This window comes from Cervus canadensis, chromosome 9 (genome assembly GCF_019320065.1).
Source record: "Cervus canadensis isolate Bull #8, Minnesota chromosome 9, ASM1932006v1, whole genome shotgun sequence".
Taxonomy (NCBI): Eukaryota; Metazoa; Chordata; class Mammalia; order Artiodactyla; family Cervidae; genus Cervus; species Cervus canadensis.
This window is the reverse complement of record NC_057394.1, coordinates 13,887,988-13,908,519: the sequence shown is the minus strand read 5'-3', so window position 1 is coordinate 13,908,519 and position 20,532 is coordinate 13,887,988. Positions and strand designations below refer to the sequence as shown.

Below are 20,532 nucleotides of genomic sequence, written 5' to 3'. Positions count from 1 at the left end.
ATCGGACCAAGGTCAGTCAGTGAAGTGGGTCTTACAGCAAACATTTAGGTATTTCTAAGCATCTCAGGATTCAAAACCAAGTTCATGCTCTCTTCCCCAAGTTTGGTTCTCCTCTAGTATTCATTGTTTGAGTGAATTCAGGTGGTTTTATAGCCCCAAAATGTGAAGCAGCCTGAGATCCACCTTTCCCACCATCAATACCCAACTCAAGACATGCCCCGACTAACTCTCAAATCTAGCCAAGTCTCTCTATTTCATCCTAAACCTAACCACATCATCTCGTCCCTGGACCACATATGGCATTAACCTCCTGACACATCATCTCCCCGCCTCTGCTCAGGGTCCTCACCCCACCTCCCTGCCCTGTTCCCAGGTTGCAGCCAGGCTGACCTCTGAGATGATAAAAACTTTGATGTCACCTATAGATAGAGTCCAGTACAGTCCACTGCTCAGGCCTCCAGCTCTCTACTCTGCAGCCTCAGACATTCTTGGTTCCTCAAAAGCACAGATCCCCATCTTGTGCACTAAAAACCTGTGTTGCATCACATCCCCAGGAAGGTGAGAAGCATCAGCCTCCCACCTCCCCCAGCCCCACACAGAATTCTCCGGGTAACTTCTTCAGCCTTACCAGGAGGTGCCACCTCCAAAACTACACCAGTGACTTTGCCAAAGCACCTCATGGCACCTCAGAACTTTGCTTCCAAGGACTAATGACACACAAATGCATGTCCATAGTGAGTTTCACTATTTAATTCTTTATTAACCCCGCAATTGATGAGACATAAATTCCAAGCAGGAAGGACTTCTCTGCATTGCTTACCTGCCATTGTACACACACACCTAGCCTGTGCCAGGCTTCAAGTAGACACTCAGTTACTTTGTGGAGTAAGTAACTGGATGAATAAATTCAAATTTGAACCCAAATATCTAACAGAAAACAAGAAAGGTTTTTCTTCTCAACTGATTTTAGTCTTAACTAGATCCTATCAATCTATTGCTTTTTACATTTGTTAAAGTACATTTTGGCTTTGTTTGCTTTTTTCTAGAACTAAGGCAATATTTCCAAAATGTGGCCTGCTTTCAGGTGCATAGGGGCATTTACTAAAGATATTGATATTTCAGGCTCTAGACAAAATCACTTTTCAGTTCAGTTCAGTCACTCAGTCGTGTCCAACTCTTTGTGACCCCATGAAGCACAGCATGCCGGGACCCCCTGTCCATCACCAACTCCCAGAGTTTACCCAAACTCATGTCCATTGAGTCGGTGATGCCATCTAACCATCTTATCCTCTGTCATCCCCTTCTCCTCCTGCCTTCAATCTTTCCCAACATCAGGGTCTTTTCAATTGAGTCAGCTCTTCATATCAGGTGGCCAAACTATTTGAGTTTCAGCTTCAACATCAATCCTTCCAATGAACACCCAGGACTGATTTCATTTAGGATTGACTGGTTGCATCTCTTTACAGTCCAAGGGACTCTCAAGAGTCTTCTCCAACCCCACAGTTCAAAAGCATCAATTCTTTGGCGTTCAGTTTTCTTTATATTTCAGCTCTCACATCCATACATGACTACCGGAAAAATCATAGCTTTGACAAGATGGAAAATAGTTGACAAATAATGTCTCTGCTTTTTAATATGCTACCTAGGTTGGTCATAACTTTCCTTCCAAGGAGTAAGTGTCTTTTAATTTCATGGCTGCAATCACCATCTGCAGGGATTTTGGAGCCCAAAAAAATGAAGTCTGACACTGTTTCCCCATCTATTTCCCATGAAGTGATGGGACCAGATGGCATGATCTTAGTTTCCTAAATGTTGAGTTTTAAGCCAACTCTTTCACTCTCCTCTTTCACTTTCATCAAGAGGCTCTTTAGTTGTTGTTCAGTTTCTGCCATAAGGGTGGTGTTATCTGCATATCTGTTATCTGCATATCTGAGGTTATTGATATTTCTCCCCACAATCTTGATTCAAGCTTGTGCTTCATCCAGCCCAGCGTTTCTCATGACGCACTCTGTATATAAGTTAAATAAACAGGGTGACAATATACAGCCTTGATGTACTCCATTTCCTATTTGGAACCAGTCTGTTGTTCCATGTCCAGTTCTAAATATTGCTTCCTGACCTGCATATAGGTTTCTCAAAAGGCAGGTCAGGTGGTCTGGTATTCCCATCTCTCAGAATTTTTAACAGAATTTTTATTGTGATCCACACAGTCAAAGGCTTTGGCATAGTCAATAAAATAAAAATAGATGTTTTTCTGGAACTCTCTTGCTTTTTCAATGACCCAATGGATGTTGGCAATTTGATTTCGAGTTCCTATGCCTTTTCTAAAACCAGCTTGAACATCTGGAAGTTCATGGTTCATGTATTGCTGAAAACTGGCTTGGAGAATTTTGACCATTACTTTACTAGCGTGTGAGATGAATGCAATTGTGTGGTAGTTTGAGCATTATTTGATATTGCCTTTCTTTGGGATTGGTATGAAAACTGACCTTTTCCAGTCCCGTGGCCACTGCTGAGTTTTCCAAATTCTCTGACATATTGAGTGCAGCACTTTCACAGCATCATCTTTCAGGATTTGAAATAGCTCAACTAGAATTCCATCACCTCCACTAGCTTTGTTCATACTGATACTTCCTAAGGCCCACTTGACTTCACATTCCAGGATGTCTGGCTCTAGGTGAGTGATCATACTATCATGATTATCTGGGTCATGAGATCTTTTTTGTATAGTTGTTCTGTGTATTCTTGCCACCTCTTCTTAATATCTTCTGCTTCTGTTAGGTCCATACCATTTCTGTCCTTCATTGAGGCCATCTTAGCATGAAATATTCCCTTGGTATCTCTAATTTTCTTGAAGTTATCTCTGGTCTTTGTTATTTATAGTTTTCCCCTATTTCTTTGCATTGATCACTGAGGAAGGCTTTCTTATCTCTCCTTGCTATTCTTTGGAACTCTGCATTCAAATGGGTATATATTTCCTTTTCTCCTTTGATTTTTGCCTTTCTTCCTTTCACAGCTATTTGTAAGGTTTCCTCAGACAGCCATTTTGCTTTTTTGCAAGTCTTTGTCTTGGGGATGGTCTTGATCCCTGTCTCCTGTACAATGTCATGAACCTCTGTCCATAGTTCTGACAGAATGTGGTCCACTGGAGAAGGTAATGGCAAACCACTTCAGTATTCTTGCCTTGAGAACCCCATGAACAGTATTCAAAAGGCAAAAAGATAGGACACTGAAAGATGAACTCCCCAAGGTCAGTAGGTGCCCAATATGCTACTGGAGAGATCAGTGGAGAAATAACTCCGGAAAGAATGAAGGGATGGAGCCAAAGTAAAACCAACACCCAGTTGTGGATGTGACTGGTGATAAAAGCAAGGTCTGATGCTATAAAGAGGAATATTGCATAGGAACCTGGAATGTTAGCTCCATGAATCAAGGCAAATTGGAAGTGGTCAAACAGGAGATGGCAAGACTGAATGTCGACATTCTAGGAATCAACAAACTAAGATGGACTGGAATGGGTGAATTTAACTCAGATGACCATTATATCTACTACTGTGGGCAGGAATCCCTTAGAAGAAATGGAGTAGCCATCATGGTCAACAAGAGAGTCCGAAATGCAGTACTTGGATGCAATCTCAAAAATGACAGAATGATCTCTGTTTGTTTCCAAGGCAAACCATTCAATATCACAGTAATCCAAGTCTATGCCCCAACCAGTAATGCTGAAGAAGCTGAAATTGAATGGTTCTGTGGAGACCTACAAGACCTTTTAGAACTAACACCCAAAAAAGACGTCCTTTTCATTATAGAGGACTGGAATGCAAAAGTAGGAAGTCAAGAAATACCTGGAGTAACAGGCAAATTTGGCCTTGGAGTACAGAATGAAGCATGGCAAAGGCTAATAGAGTTTTGCCAAAAGAATGCACTGGTCATAGCAAACACCCTCTTCCAACAACACAAGAGAAGACTCTACACATGGACATCACCAGATGGTCAACACCAAAATCAAATTGATTATATTCTTTGCAGCCAAAGATGGAGAAGCTCTATACAGTCAGCAAAAACAAGACTGGGAGCTGACTGTGGCTCAGATCATGAAATTCTTATTGCCAAATTCAGACTTAAGTTGAAGAAAGTGGGGAAAACCACTAGACCATTCACATCACTTTTGATTCTACCCAAATCAAAAGTGCTTCCTTCATCAGAAGACAAAGCAGCTTGACCAAGAAAATGTATCAGCCCCAGAAAAGTCAAAGCTTTCCCCAGGTCATAATTTTAATATTACTGCATACATCTACATGAAAGAAATTTCATGCCTTGGACAGTTTAACTGAATTTTGGTGGGAAAGAAATAAAAAATCCTAGTGAATCAGAAACTCCAAAGTATGATTATGTAGGTTTAAAGAGCCTGATGCTCGATAAGGTCAATGCAGGAGGAGAAGGGGACAACAGATGAGATGGTTGGATGGCATCACCAAGTCAATGGACATGAGTTTGAGTAGGCTTCGGGAGTTGGTGATGGACAAGGAGGCCTGCTGTGCTGTAGTCCATGGGGTTGCAAAGAGTCAGACACAACTGAGCAACTGAATTGAACTGAACTGAACTAGGTGATTCTGATGAACTAGACAACTATGTATTTTAAAGGGTTGCAGAAACTATATGTGCTGAAGAAGCATCTAATATCTAAATGAAAGTCTTACACCAATTACTTCAACCCACCAGGAAGCAAGGGCTTCCCTGGTGGCTCAGAGGGTAAAGTGTCTGCCTGCAATGCGGGAGACCTGGGTTCAATCCCTGGGTTGGGCAGATCCCCTGGAGAAGGAAATGGCAACCCACTCCAGTACTCTTGCCTGGAAAACTGCATGGACAGAAAAGCCTGGTAGGCTACAGTCCATGGGGTCACAAAGAGTCAGACATGCCTGAGCGACTTCACTTCACTTCACCAGGAAGCAGTTTCCCATGCTAACACCTACTCTTCTCACCACACTTATTCTCAGCCATTGATCCCATCTTTACTGAAAATAGCTACTGCTGACAGATCTCTAAATTCCTAGACTAACTTCCTGCCAGACATCTTGTATACACAAGGGAAATTTTAGGTTTTCTGCCCAGATCACAAGTGCTTCCTTCATCAGAACATGAAGCAGCCTGACAAAGAAAATTTGTCAGCCCCAGAAAATTCAAAGTTCTCCCCAGGTCATAATTTTAGTATTACTGCACACACCTACATGGGAAGAGATTTCAATCCTCGCACAGTTCAATTGCACTTTGGTGGGAAACGAATAAAAACCCTACCCAAATATTTGAGCACAATTTCCTGAAAACCTCCTGCAGGACCCCTTTCATGTCACAGTTCTTGGTGTATCACATAATCTAACAAAGAATCAGAGTTATTACTTTTTCCACTACAACGATACTTAATGGTTAGGCATTTGCAAGAGCCCAGACATGATGAAGCTGGAATTTTTCTTCAGTTAAATATTTTCTGAGCATCTGCTATTTGAGAGGACTACAAAGATGAATGAGGCACTATATCTGCCCTTTAGGTAAGTCTGGAGCTCAGGGAGGGAAAGGAATCCATTTACCCCTGGCTTAGTAAGGACAAAGTCACATCCAAGAGCTCAAAGGAGGAGATAGGGATTCAAGAGGGTGTGATGGTTACTTTTATGTTAATTTAGGTAAACCACAGTCCCCAGACACTTGTTCAAACATGTATTACAGTGAAAGTATTTTTCAGATGAGATGGACACTTAAATAAATAGACTCTCAGTAAAGCATAGAGCAGATAATCCTCAATAATGTAGGTGGGTCACATCCAATTAGTTAAAGGCCTTAAGAAAAATTAGACTAATATCAACAATAATAAAACCACAGCCGCACAACACACACGTGAAGCTTCCATCTTGAACAAATTACCGTGTCACTCATTACATCACTACAGTCCAAGGATATTCCTAAATGTCTTATTTCAAGTCGTGAAAGATATAAAAAAGAAATTTTGTAAACTGCATGGACCATCCCTTATCAGTGTTGCTAGAAGTCCCATCTTATGAAAGAATGATAAACTCAGGGAATCAGAAATGACCCAGTATGACTGATCTATTTTATGGGTAATAGTTTTTTTATAGTATAGAAGCCTCATCACACACACAAATCTCATTTGAGTCAGCACAGGAGATGCAGTCTGCTTCCTTCCTTCTCTTGCTTTTAGTCACTTTAATTGCCCTGCAGGCATCGCTGCACATAGAGCCTGTGTGACTGCTATTGATACTACTGCTCCTAAATGAGCAGGGATCCTACGTTCTTTGTGATGCATTCTACCTAAGGAGTATGTGAGACAGTTTGGAATGACTGACAGAGTTGACACTGAAAGAGGTAAATCTTGCCTAACTGGAACACAGTGACACCACCAACAGGAGGCGATTTACAAAGAATCCACCTGCGATGGAAAAGTTATCTGTCCCCAAACCTTGATTCTTCGGATGCTGACAATGGCCTCTGACACCTTCTCGACGGCCATGGGCAAGTACAGGGTATTTGAAAACCGCAGAGCCTCGAACAGTGTCACCACTACAAACACTTGGCTGGCTGTGATCCGGTTGTCAAGGAGCTCATTGATGATGAAGGTGACAAAAATCATAATTTTGCTGACAGTGAAAAATGATGCCAAATTCATTCCTCTAAGGTAGGAACTTTTCAGAATCTTGGAAATTTCCTTCCTAGAAAGGACAGTAGGAAATAGCATTTTTAAGAACCATTGACATCCAACGCATGAATTCAAGTGCCCTTTGTGAGTGGCCCCTTTTTAGGGAGTGGACACAGATTAAGGGAAACCATCAATCATGTCATGGAGACACTGAGTGCACAACTAGGACTCTGCTCCGAACCAAGGACAACGCACTTCATCACCACTTCATTTTTCCAACTAAATGAGCCTTAATGTCACACTTTAAAAAAAATTGGGCTCAATCTGACAGGATTTAAACATACATTCAACAAGCATTCACAACCACATGTCCTATGCTAGGCTCCTCATTGATAACAGAAAAAAAATGCCCACCCCAACCAGGACCTCATGAGCTTGGAGAGAAAAATAATAATAAACCCCAGGACTTCCCTGATGGTCCTGTGGATAAAAATTGGGCTTCCAATGCAGCAGACACAGGCTCAGTCTCTGGTCTGGAAGATTCCACATGCTGCAGAGCAACTAAGCCTGTGCACCACAACTACTGAGCCCAAGTCCTAGAGCCCGTGTACTATGCAACTACTGAAGCCTGTGCTCCTAGAACCTGTTCTCTGCAACAAGAGAAACCACCCCAATTAGAAGCCCAAGTACAGCAATGAAAAAGTAGCCCCCGCCCACCACAACTAAAGAAATCCTGTGTGCAGCAATGAAGACCCAGCACAATAAAAACTAAATGAATAAAGAAATAAAAAAGATGTAGTATGATATGTGTGTACATTTTTTAAAAAGAATAAACACAAAATTTGTGAGACACGAAGACATTACACAGAGGCAGCCAGCACATCCCCACAGGAGCACAGAGCAGAGTCATGTAACCCAGAGCAGTAGAGATGGGACAAGTCACACACATGCGGACCCTGAGAAGATGAGTGGGAGTCAGTTAGGGCTGGCAGAGAGCAGAGAAGAAGGAAGATGAGAGTGTATTTCCAGAAGAGGGCGGGGCCCCCACAAAGATGAAAAGAGAGGGGTGACAGGATACTGTCAGAGAATTCTAAGTACCCTGTGCTTGAGTATAAACACTCATCAGATATTTAAATGAAATGTTTTTTAAAAATCTACAAACATAAAGCAAAGACAAAGGAATAGTATTTTCATGGCTCTGTTTGGAATGAGTAATACTGATTTATAATGTTTGACCTGATACAGATACACTCAATCTCTATAACCTCCCAATTTATGCTACATTAACATATATTATTGCTTTAGTTTAAATATCATCTCAAACACTAACATCTTAGAATCATTGCTTATTTGGAATTTGCAGTATTAAGAAGTATTTGAAATTTTATTTCTGTATAAGTAAGAAGCATATGTATTTCAAGAAGATGGTAAATGAAAGAGCAGCTTAAAATGACATCTCTACTATTCTCTTTAACCCTCCTGCCACATATGGGGGATGGAGGGGTAGTATTTAAATTTACCTTAATGTGAAATCTTGGTAAGACTTCTAAACCATTTAGTAAAAATAGGAAATAAAACAGTACAAACATATACTGTGATATTAAAAAAAGAAAGAAAGAAAGAAAGAAAAAACTTACCTTCTCAGTCTGGAAATAAGGTCTATAAATGATTGTTCCCAAGCATTCATTTTTACTGTTTTGATGCCAGTTATAACTTCACTCATGGTACTGATCCTGTCATCTGTGAGAGCTGCGGTCTTACTCCTGAGGGGACAGACGTGAGAGATGAGCCTTAGTGATCACAGCCTAACTGTCTGTGACAGCAACAGTGGGCACAGGGAGGGGTCAGTGATCAAATTATTTTCTTTTTTTTTTTTCTTTTCATTTTATTTTATTTAGTTGGAGGCTACTTACTTCACAACATGGCAGATGGGTTTTGTCAACATTGACATGAGTCAGCCATGGATTTTACATTGTATTCCCCATCCCGATCCCCCTCCCAACCTCCCTCTCCACCCGATCTCTGGGGTCTTCCAGTGCACCAAGCCCAAGCACTTGTCTCATGCATCCAACCTGGGCTGGTGATCTATTTCACCATAGATAATATACATGTTTCGATGCTGTTCTCAAGAAACATCCCACCCTCGCCTTCTCCCACAGAGTCCAAAAAGTCTGTTCTGTACATCTGTGTCTCTTTTTCTGTTTTGCATATAGGGTTATCATTACCATCTTTCTAAATTCCATATATATGTGTTAGTATGCTGTAATGTTCTTTATCTTTCTGGCTTACTTCACTCTGTATAATGGGCTCCAGTTTCATCCATCTCATTAGAACTGACTCAAATGAATTCTTTTTAATGGCTGAGTAATATTCCATGGTGAGCTGACAACACAGGCAAGTCCTACTCAAAGTACAAATTGAGAAAAACCTCAATTAGGAAGTCAACCATTCAGTACAATTCAAGAAGTAACTTGGAGAACTTGCCATATCAGCTAAGGAAGACCTGAAATGAGTCAGATACAAACCATCTTCCCAAGGAGGTTGTGCTTGGGCAGAGAAGGCAGAAAGGGATGTACCAGGAAGACAGTGTCTATGATGTAAAAATATAGGAGTAAAATTCTGGGGAGCTGAAAAGATGGGGCTGTTAATTCTACTGGGAAAAGAGAGTGAGAAAATCTTTAGAGACCTGGTAGCATTGGAACAGAGCCTTGAAAGATAAGGAACATCTCTCCATAGCAAAGACAGGAAAGGAAATTTCAAATAGACAAAAATATCACATGTAAAGTCACACATAAAAAGAAAAAAGGAAATAAATCTTCAAACAGCACAATACCTCCATCACCTGACAACCTGGACAATGACCCACCTCCAACCCTCTGGGACCTGCTTCAGGTCTATCTCATCACCATTAGGCCTTTCATCACCAGTCACTGCTCTATCACATATGCTGCTTGGACTGTGCAGTTTTATACAGACATAATTAAGGTCAATCTTGCCCTTGGGGTGCCTATAACTTAATGGGAAAATTGAAATAAAACAAGACATGAATATACTACCTGAAAGTGGCTCTAAAACAAGCTTAACAAAAATAGATGCAGCTAGAAATGGGTGTGTAAAATTATTACTCTTTTTCAGTTCACTTCAGTTGCTCAGGTCTGTCCGACTCTTTGCGACCCCATGAATCGTAGTACGCCAGGCCTCCCTGTCCATCACCAACTCCCAGAGTTTACTCAAACCCATGTCCATTGAGTCGGTGATGCCACCCAATCCTCTCATCCTCTGTCATCCCTTTCTCCTCCTGCCCCCAATCCCTCCCAGCATCAGGGTCTTTTCAAATGAGTCAGCTCTTTGCATCAGGTGGCCAAAGTATTGGAGTTTCAGCTTCAGCATCACTCCCAACACCCAAGACTGATCTCCTTTAGGATGGACTGGTTGGATCTCCTTGCAGTCCAAGGGACTCTCAAGAGTCTTCTCCAACACCGCAGTTCAAAAGCATCAATTCTTTGGCACTCAGCTTTCTTCACAGTCCAACTCTCACATCCATACATGACCACTGGAAAAACTATAACCTTGACTAGAAGGACCTTTGTTGACAAAGTAATGTCTCTGCTTTTTAATATGCTATCTAGGTTAGTCATAACATTCCTTCCAAGGAGTAAGCGTCTTTTAACTTCATGGCTGCAATCACCATCTGCAGGGATTTTGGAGCCCCAAAAAAAAGTCTGACACTGTTTCCACTGTTTCTTCATCTATTTGCCATGAAGTGATGGGACCAGATGCCATGATCTTAGTTTTCTGAATGTTGAGGTTTAAGCCAAATTTTTCACGCTCCTCTTTCACTTTCATCAAGAGGCTTTTAAGTTCCTTCTCACTTTCTGCCATAAGAGTGGTATCATCTGCATATCTGAGGTTATTGATATTTCTCCCAGCAATCTTGATTCCAGCTTGTGCTTCATCCAGCCCAGCGTTTCTCATGATGTATTCTGCATATAAGTTAAACAAGCAGGGTGACAATATACAGCCTTGACGTACTACTTTTCCTATTTGGAACCAGTCTCTTGTTCCATGTCCAGTTCTAAATGTTGCTTCCTGACCTGCATATAGGTTTCCCAAGAGGCAGGTCAGGTGGTCTGGTCCCATTCTTTCAGAATTTTCCACAGTTTATTGTAATCCACACAGTCAAAGGCCTTGGCATAGTCAATAAAGCAGAAATAGATGTTTTTCTGGAATTCTCTTGCTTTTTCAATGATCCAACAGATGTTGGCAATTTGATTTCGAGTTCCTATGCCTTTTCTAAAACAAGCTTGAACATCTGGAAGCTCACAGTTCATGTATTGCTGAAGTCTGGCTTGGAGAATTTTGAGCATTACTTTACTAGCGTGTGAGATGAGTGCAATTGTGTGGCAGTTTGAGCATTCTTTGGAATTGCCTTTCTTAGGGATTGGAATGAAAACTGACCTTTTCCAGTCCTGTGGCCACTGCTGAGTATTCCAAATTTGCTGACATACTGAGTGCAGCACTTTCACAGCATCATCTTTTAGGATTTGAAATAGCTCAACTAGAATTCCATCACCTCCACTAGCTTTGTTTGTAGTGATGCTTTCTAAGGCCCATTTGACTTCACTTTCCAGGATGTCTGGCTCTAGGTGAGTGATCACACCATCGTGATTATCTGGGTCATGAAGTTCTTTTTTGTACAATTCTTCTGTGTATTCTTGCCACCTCTTCTTAATGTCTTCTGCTTCTGTTAGGTCCATACCATTTCTGTCCTTTATTGAACCCATCTTTGCATGGAATGTTCCCTTGGTATCTCTAATTTTCTTGAGGAGATCTCTAGTCTTTCCCATTCTATTGTTTTCCTCTATTTCTTTGCATTGATCACTGAGGAAGGCTTTCTTATCTCTCCTTGCTATTCTTTGGAACTCTGCATTCCAATGGGAATATCTTTCCTTTTCTCCTTTGCTTTTCACTTCTCTTCTTTTCACAGCTATTTGTAAGGCCTTCTCAGACAACCATTTTGCCTTTTTGCAATTATTTTCCATGGGGATGGTCTTGATCCCTGTCTCCTGTACAATGTCATAAACCTCTGTCCATAGTTCATCAGGCACTCTGTCTATCAGATCTAGTCCCTTAAATCTATTTCTCACTTCCACTGTATAGTCATAAGGGGTTTGATTTAGGTCATACCTGAATGGTCTAGTGGTTTTCCCTACTTTCTTCAATTTAAGTCTGAATTTGGCAATGAGGACTTCATATTCTGAGCCACAGTCAGCTCCCGGTCTTGTTTTTGCTGACTGTATAGAGCTTCTCCATCTTTGGCTGCAAAGAATATAATCAATCTGATTTTGGTGTTGATCCTCTGCTGATGTCCATTTGTAGAGTCTTCTCTAGTGTTGTTGGAAGAGGGTGTTTGCTATGACCAGTGCATTCTTTTGGCAAAACTCTATTAGCCTTTGCCATGCTTCATTCTGTACTCCAAGGCCAAATTTGCCTGTTACTCCAGGTATTTCTTGACTTCCTACTTTTGCATTCCAATCCCCTATAATGAAAAGGACGTCTTTTTTGGGTGTTAGTTCTAAAAGGTCTTGTAGGTCTTCATAGAACTTTTCAACTTCAGATTCTTCAGCATTACTGGTTGGGGCATAGACTTGGATTACTCTGATATTGAATGGTTTGCCTTGGAAACAAACAGAGGTCATTCTGTCATTTTTGAGATTGCATCCAAGTACTGCATTTCAGACTCTTTTGTTGACCATGATGGCTACTCCATTTCTTCTAAGGGATTCCTGCCCACAGTAGTAGATATAATGGTCATCTGAGTTAAATTCACCGATTCCTGTCCATTTTAGTTTGCTGATTCCTAGAATGTCGACATTCACTCTTGTCATCTCCTGTTTGACCACTTCCAATTTGTCTTGATTCATGGACCTAACATTCCAGGTACCCATGCAATATTGCTCTTTACAGCATCAGACCTTGCTTTTATCACCAGTTACATCCACAACTGGGTATTGTTTTTGCTTTGGCTCCATCCCTTCATTCTTTCTGGCCATGCCATGTGGGGCCACCCAAAATGACCTGTCATGGTGGAGAGGTCTGACAGAACATGATCCACTGGAGAAGGGAATGGCAGAGCACTTCAGTATTCTTGCTTTGAGAACCCCATGAACAGTATGAAAAGGCAAAATGATAGGATAGTGAAAGAGGAACTCCCCAGGTCAGTAGATTACCAATATGCTACTGGAGATCAGTGGAGAAATAACTCCAGAAAGAATGAAGGGATGGAGCCAAAGCAAAAACAGTTACTCTTTTTAATAATGTTTAAATAACTTGGATATTGGTAAATCCTTCTTAAGAAATCTCTACTTATTTGGGTACAGTGTCAGGAGGAGCCAGTGAATGCCATCACCTTTTCTATTTAGAGATCAGCCTTCAGCTTAAGGCTGGAGCCTCCACTGGCTAAGCCTGAAGGGTCTATGACCCATGCAAAGAAGAGACTAGAGAAGGCATTGATTTTGTTTTTGAACAGAAACATCAACTTCATTGGCAGACTGTGGATGTTACCAAGCACATATTACCTATTTTTTAAACCAGTGTTTCTCTTACCGGAGTGATGAAAACAACTTCCCGAAGTAGTTTTGCAAAAGCAGAAGAATAATGAGAACCGCCATCCCAGCAAGACACGACATTCCTATTTCCATCCAGAGCAGGGCAGTCACTGCGAGAGCTTGCAGTGGTCCCACCCACAGATAGTGCAAGAACGTCGTTACCTTGAAAGAAAAAGACAAAGCCTCCTTGGGACTGTATACATTCAAACTCAGTAAAGACACAGTGTAGAAACAATCTGCTCTGAAAGAACAGACAGGAACCTAAATAGGGGTATCTCAGTGGGTTTTAAACCTGCTAAAGCAGAGACCTGTATCCACCCCAGATGACGCTGTTCCTGGCAGCACAGGGCCAGCTTCAGGGACATCCAGGGAGAACCCGACCAGCAGCACTGAAGGAAGATGTTGATTTTGTCTACACCACAGATGAGCTCAGGGCATCTGCAACCTCTCACTGCACTCTATATTCCGCCCCCATCTCACTCTAGCACCCAAGAAAACCTTATATTATGGTAAGTACCACACTCTCCAGTAATTATTTGTCTACTAACCTCCCTAATGGGCTGTGGTTTCTCCACAGCAAAAACTAAATCATCTTCAACCCTAAAACTGAGTAGCGGCCTTACTTCATGTTTGATGAATGAATAACTGAAAGAGAAGTGTCTAGTGCAACACAGACCTGACCAACAGCTACAAGGCCCTGGATACTGTGATCTATTCATAAAGTCAGTGGAAAAAGAGTGAGGGGACAGAAGAGAGTAGGTTGTGTCTGGCTGAGCGTCACCCACTTGGCATTATTCCTCGCAGGCTCCCTATGCAGCAGGCACTGAACAGGGCACAGGGGAAAGAACAACCCCTGCCCACCAGGCCTTCAGCAGCCAGAGGAGGAGGGAGACAGCTCAGGCAGCAACACTGACTCTACGTGCCAAGAAGGGCCATGCCAGGAGGACCGCTAGGGACACTCACTGAGCCGGGCAAGAACACTGCTGCCTGTCTGTTACTAGAAAAACAAATCCCTCATCTACAGGACAACCCACAATATTACATCTAAGTTGCACACAGAGGAAATGAGAGTTAGATAAAGAGAGGACTTAAGTCCTCAACAGAACCCTGGCCGACACCAAACGCTGGCACCTGGCATCCCAATGAGCTGAACCCAGTGAGAAGGGCGGGACATGGAAGAGGATCCCAGGGGCAGCTTACCTGGTCAAACCTGCTCACATCGTTGGACAGCAGGTTGACTATCTGGCCTGTGGTGGTCTTCCCCATGGCCGAGCTACTCAGGCGAAGGGCCTGAAATGAGAAAGGGAGACAGAGAACTGGATTCCTAAGGTGATACCAAGTCATCTTAGAACATAACACAATGGAGCTTGTGTTCCTGGGGTCCTGAGTGGTGTCAGGATGGCAGCAGGGCTCAAGGGACCCTCCTTCATCCTTCCTCTCCTCAGTGTGGCAGCAACCTCGGCCACAAGGACGGCAAAGGGAGGAGCAGGAGGAGGAAGCAAATCCCACACCCAGTTCCTCAGTGAACTTGGACCTGCCTGAAGTGTAAAGGGTGTAGACTTAGACTTAGGGGTCAACTAAAGTAATTTTGAGGCAAATTAGATGAGAATAGAGAGACTGCATTAAGGAAACAAAATAAGAGACTTGGACTACAAATCTGGAATCAATCATTAATTCTGTGGATGATGTCATTTTAACACTTTTGGTTTAGCTTCTTCTACATTCTGAAGAGGATGAAAGAGAATCTTCATTCCCTTTCATTCTGAAATGAGTATAATGCTCAAAACACTATTCCTGTGAGGAATCTCTGCTCTTAATGCCAGTCTTCTGAATTCAAAAAACACATCCTGTGTTTCACAGTCCCTTTATTTGGCAAAAAAAAAAAAAAACCTCTGAAAAATGCCCTAGAAATCTGAGGAACCTGAACAGACACCATGAGTTGTTTCAACAAACCATCAAGTGGAGGCTCTGATCCAAACAAAATGTCCTGGTTCATAAAATCTTCTTGTTTAGTCCTTGAGTTAAACAGAAAACTCAGCAATCAAGTATGAATGTAAAACAGTATAGCTGTGATGGAAGAGAGTATAGCAGTTCCTCAAAAAAGTAAACATAAAATAAGCATCTAGTACAGCAAGACCACTTTTGCGGATGTACTCAAAAGAACTGAACACACAAACTTGATCTTTTTGCACACCTGTGTGCAAATGTTCACAATAGCCAAAAGGTGGAAATAATCCAAAAATTCACTGACAGATGAATGGATACAAACAATGTTGTATAGACCTATAATGGAATATTATTCAGCCTTAAAAAGAAATTAAATTCTGGCACCAGCTTCAACATAGATGAACCTTGAAGACATTCTGCTACATGACATAAACTAGACATAAAATGACAAACATTGTGTGATTCCACTTATATACAGCACCTAGAGTAGTCACATTCAGAGAGAGAAGCAGCAGAATGGTGATGGGTGAGAGGTGGGAAGTTCTGGCTATGGACAGTGGTGACGGCTGCAAAGCAATGTGAAAGTACCTGATGTGAATAAACAGTGTACTTAAAAAGAGTTAAGATAGTAAATGTTATATTGTGTATATTTTGCCACAATTTAAAAAATCAATGATAAAAAAACAAAAGTAATTTTACCAAAGCTGTGGAAATGTGAATAAAGGGCAATTCATTTTACATACGATACCTCCTGAAAGATCATTCCAAGTTCAGCTGAAAAGAGCACTAAAATGCTGAATGGGGCATTTTAGAAAGCTGCAGATGTGCAGCCTTAGAGAACTCCTGGAGATGTGCCCCAGCCTTGAACCAACGGTGCAGACAAATTACGACTATGAGCTTAGTAGCCATTCCATTTCTAACACCCAGTGTGATTTCTTCCTAGGACCAGGGATTAGAAGTTGAATAAGAACCACAAATGTTCAGAGCTGCTCTGTATTACCAGATTTGCCCCAAGGAATCAGCCCACCTGTAACCTGTAAAAAAAGAAGTGTTTTATTTCTGCACCTCAGCAGGATTCTGGATACAAGGCTGGTCCTAGTGCTAACTCACTTCAGTCGTGTCCGACTCTTCGCAACCCTGTGGACTGTAGGCCGCCAGGTTCCTTTGTCCATGGGACTCTCCAGGTAAGAATACTGGAGTGAGCTGCCATTTCCTTCTCCAGGGGATCTTCCTGACCCAGGAATTGAACCCAGGTCTCCTTCATTTCAGGCAGATTCTTTAACATCTGAGCTACCAGGGATGCCCTAGATGCAGGGCTAGGCACAAGGAAATTTGTCTTTCCCACATTTCTTGAATTTTAGATTAAGTCTATGGCTTAACCTCTAAAATTCCTGACTTTATAAAGGGACAGCTCTTTCTGGTATGATCAAACCAGCAAATGAACACCTTTGGGAGAAATTTACATTCACACAAGCATACATGCCAGGTCAGATCAGATTTCCCAAAGGTGATGTTCCAAAGTGTTAGCTGGAAAGAAGAAAAACAGGTGGACTATGGCTCACCTGTACAGAGAAGAGTAAGCTTTGACTGAACCATCACCTCACACCTAACTTAAAGTTTTCACAGTATAGTTCTGGTGAATGTCATGCATATTCATGGGAGCTAAGCATGATCTAGGAAGACAAACACAATTTGTGGGGAAATCTAAGTATTTATCTGCTAAATGGCAAACTGTGAAAGAGAATAGGGCTTCCCTGGTGGCTCTGTGGTTAAAAATCTACCTCTCCTGGAGGAGGAAATGGCAACGCACTCTTATATTCTTGGCTGGGAACGTCCATAGACAGAGGAGCCTGGCGGGATACAGTTCATGGGGTCACAGAGCACAACTTAGCAACTGAGCAAGCACGCACATACACAAGATGACGATGGAGGACAAAGAAGACCCCTGACTAGAGTGTACGGGCACCGCTGCCATTTCCGCATCACCCAAGAGGAAACCTGCTCACGTGCAATAGCCAAACACAGACTGTGAGATGTCAGGGCCCTGGATTCACACAGCCCTGACATTAATAAGACTCTGCTCAAGGAAAGAAGACAAGACACCTTACAGTTTGCAAAGAAAAGCATTCCTAAGAAACAGAATCTCTAGATAAGTAGCAACCAGGTAAAAGAAGCAACTTTTATTTAAATTGTTTGGCTTAGTTTTCAATAAGGATTTTTTTAAATAAAAATTATATCTATTTAAGGTACGCAACATGATGTTTTGTTAAAAATACACATTGGGAAACAATTTCTGTAGTAAAACCAATTAACATATTCATCATCTCATGTAGTTATCATTTTGTGTATATGAGATGAGATCACTAAGATCCACTCTCTCAGCAACTTTCAAGTATACAATACAGTTAGGTAAAGATTTGGAAAAAAAGCAAACAATCCAGAGCAACAATAGATACCCAGGAACAAGTTTATACGGTGCCGGGGTCCAGCCCCAGCAGGATCCAGGGGAACCCTCAGGATGAACGGCGTCGGCGAATGAGAGAGAGAGAGAGAGACCAGACCAGGATATGCGGCAGAGTCTGGCAGTTGCTTTATTTTTCACCATCGCCTTTATACCCTAAGTTGGTACATTTCTAAGGGTCAGATAAGCACACAGACTTAGTTTAACATTATATCAGCTTGTCCTTCTCGAAACCAGGTGTGCTCTGTATATTTTTGTTTATGAGAGTCTTTTCCCATAGATTTTTTGTACATTATCTTCTGGCCTTGAGGTTAGCAGAAAACAGAAAATTGTCAGTCTCATGGTACAGCAAGTCGCAACATAATAGAAATACAATCCTGTTAACATAAAAGTCAGTCTTTTTGCAGAAGTTCTCAGCTAAATTTATCTAAAAAGTTTAGCACACAAAGACTCTGCGGCTCCGGTGAGGCAGCCCCTGTTTAGCACTCCTGGTTAAAATTAACAATTATCTTATTGTTTTTACACTAGGGCTAAACTCTTATTTTACTAGATCTCCAACTATATTAACAATAATTTCCACTGCACAACTTCAGACATTAACATCAATCAAATGTTGATCTAATAACTGCTTTTAAAACAATATTTTTTGTATTTTCTAATAGGGCTTCTTCACCCCCCAAAGGGCTCTGTGCCTATTAGGGTCTTTTTTTATGGTTAACCTCTATGTATAATATCTTTTGACCTTCAGGCCTGTTGACAATTTATGGCTTGCACCTGGTGCAACTTTTAGCAACTTCAGTAGCCAACCCTGTCTTTTTTGTGGTTAGTCTATTTTCTTTCTATTAGGTGTCATCTCTATGGGAACTAGATAGGATTACATTTTTACAGGACAGAAATGCAAAGGATTGCAAAAACAGCAGATATGGCACAAAACGGGCTTTTTTTAGTCTAAAAGTTAATTACCTGCAAGAAGTCACCAGCTAATCTCTATCTAAACTATTTTCTATTAGGCACATTTGTGGCTATAATATTTGTGGAGCTTTTCTCACCCCGCTAAGGGGCCTATGCTTAATAGTTTCTTTTGTTAGCATACTGTGCTTAGGATGTTTAGAACAATCATGAGCATTTTGTGCAATGAGAGCACACATTTATCAAACAAGCCAGAATGCCAGCAAAATGTTTGAATTGAAGCATTTCCTTCATCCCTGGACCCTTCATAAGGCAGCAGCTTCCAGGAGATTTATTAATTAGGGTTTTAAGTTGGTCTTTATTCAGTGAAAGAGGAGCAGGAGAGCTCTCGGCAGGCAACACAAGAATCTGCAACAGGGCAAACAAGAACAACAGCAGAAAAAGGGGGGAGGATACAGGGTGGGGTAGAGACCAAGGCCAACCTGGAGGGTCCCTTATCCTAGACGGCCTTGCCTGTCAGGTTTTTTCCTCGTGACCTCATCATGGATGGAGTCCCAGATGGCCTTGCCTGCCCGGTATTTTCTTCATGACCTCGTCACGGGCGGGACCTCCCATAACGGCTCCCGGCAATACGGAGTCTTTAGCTTCTGACATAGTATATCTGTGGCAATTTCTTTGTAAAGACACCTGAAATCCTTACTATTTTTATATTAGCTAAGACTAGGATAAACTATGAAATAATTCTATGGCATTTCTCAATAGAAAATCACTGAACACATCAAATCAGGTCTTATTAAAACTTCTATAATTCATTCTAAAGACAAAAAGGAAATAATTATGAAAATAATTTGAATGAACAGCCGCAAATTCTCTCAAAAATTGCCAAGGACAATGGAAAATTTCAAGTTTTATCCCAAATATCCAACTATTTTCTTTAATACCATTAAAACAATCATAGAATATAGTGAGTGAGTCTGTATATGGCATAGATTCTATTTATATTTTTCTTTAGTTAAAACAATTTTAGTCGGAGGAGCTAAGATGGTGGAGGAATAGGATGGGGAGATGACTTTCTCCCCCACAAATTCATCGAAAGAGCATTTGAACGCTGAGCAAACTCCACAAAACAACTTGCGATCACTAGCAGAGGACATCAAGCACCCAGAAAAGCAGCCCATTGTCTTCGAAAGGAGGTAGGACAAAATATAAAAGATAAAAAGAGAGACAATAGAGTTAGGGATGGAGCTCCATCCTGGGAAGGGAGTCTTAATAGAGGAAGTTTCCAAACACCAGGTAACCCTCTCACCGTCAGGTCTGGGGGAAGTTTTCAAATCTCAGAGGACAACCTAACTGGGAGGAAAAATAAATAAAACCCTCAGATTACATGCCTAAAAGTAACTCCCAGCAGAAAAGTACCCCAGACGCTCACATCCACCACCAGCAAGTGGGGGCTGAACAGAGAGGAGCGGGCGGCATTGCTTAGGGTAAGGACCGGGCCTGAAAGCCCTGAGGGCAATCTGAGGGACCTAACAAGAGAGAGCAACTTAAACTGTGGGATAGCAAGAGAGAGAGAGAATTAACCTGGGAAAAGCCCTAAAATAAAGCAATACCCACCCGTTCCCAGAACAAAGGACAGAGCGAATACCAAAGAAGAGCTAGCCAGCTGCAGTCCGGCCCATCCTCCACAGAGGCAGGAGGCAGGGGGGAGGGGAAAGGGGCAAACTCTGCCCCAGAGATGGCACCCCCTACCAAACTGCAAACAGGCTTCCAGTCTCTAACCAAAGACTTCCTGAGATTCTGGATGGTTGACATCCGCCCCGAGGGTCGAAGCCAGAGATCAGCTCCCCAGAAGAGACACAAGGCGCACCAGACCAGCTCATACGGAAACTGAGGCTGGGACCGCTGAGAAGATAAGGCGCACTTCACCCAGGGAGAGTGCGCTCGTCAAGCTCCTGGTTGCC

The 20,532-nt window shown here is 41.9% G+C and overlaps 1 protein-coding gene across 1 annotated transcript in view; it reads right to left on the bottom strand.

Moving 5' to 3' along the window:
* The window catches only part of LOC122447235 (ATP-binding cassette sub-family C member 4-like), a 151,847-nt gene that overhangs the window by 115,103 nt on the left and 16,212 nt on the right, over positions 1 to 20,532 (bottom strand). Inside the window, exons 3-6 of the mRNA XM_043477771.1 lie at positions 14,455 to 14,544; positions 13,253 to 13,416; positions 8,284 to 8,409; positions 6,470 to 6,719 (exon numbers count right to left, since the gene is read on the bottom strand). Of these exons, the coding sequence (XP_043333706.1) occupies positions 6,470 to 6,719; positions 8,284 to 8,409; positions 13,253 to 13,416; positions 14,455 to 14,544 (630 nt within the window). The remainder of the gene's footprint in view (positions 1 to 6,469; positions 6,720 to 8,283; positions 8,410 to 13,252; positions 13,417 to 14,454; positions 14,545 to 20,532) is intronic.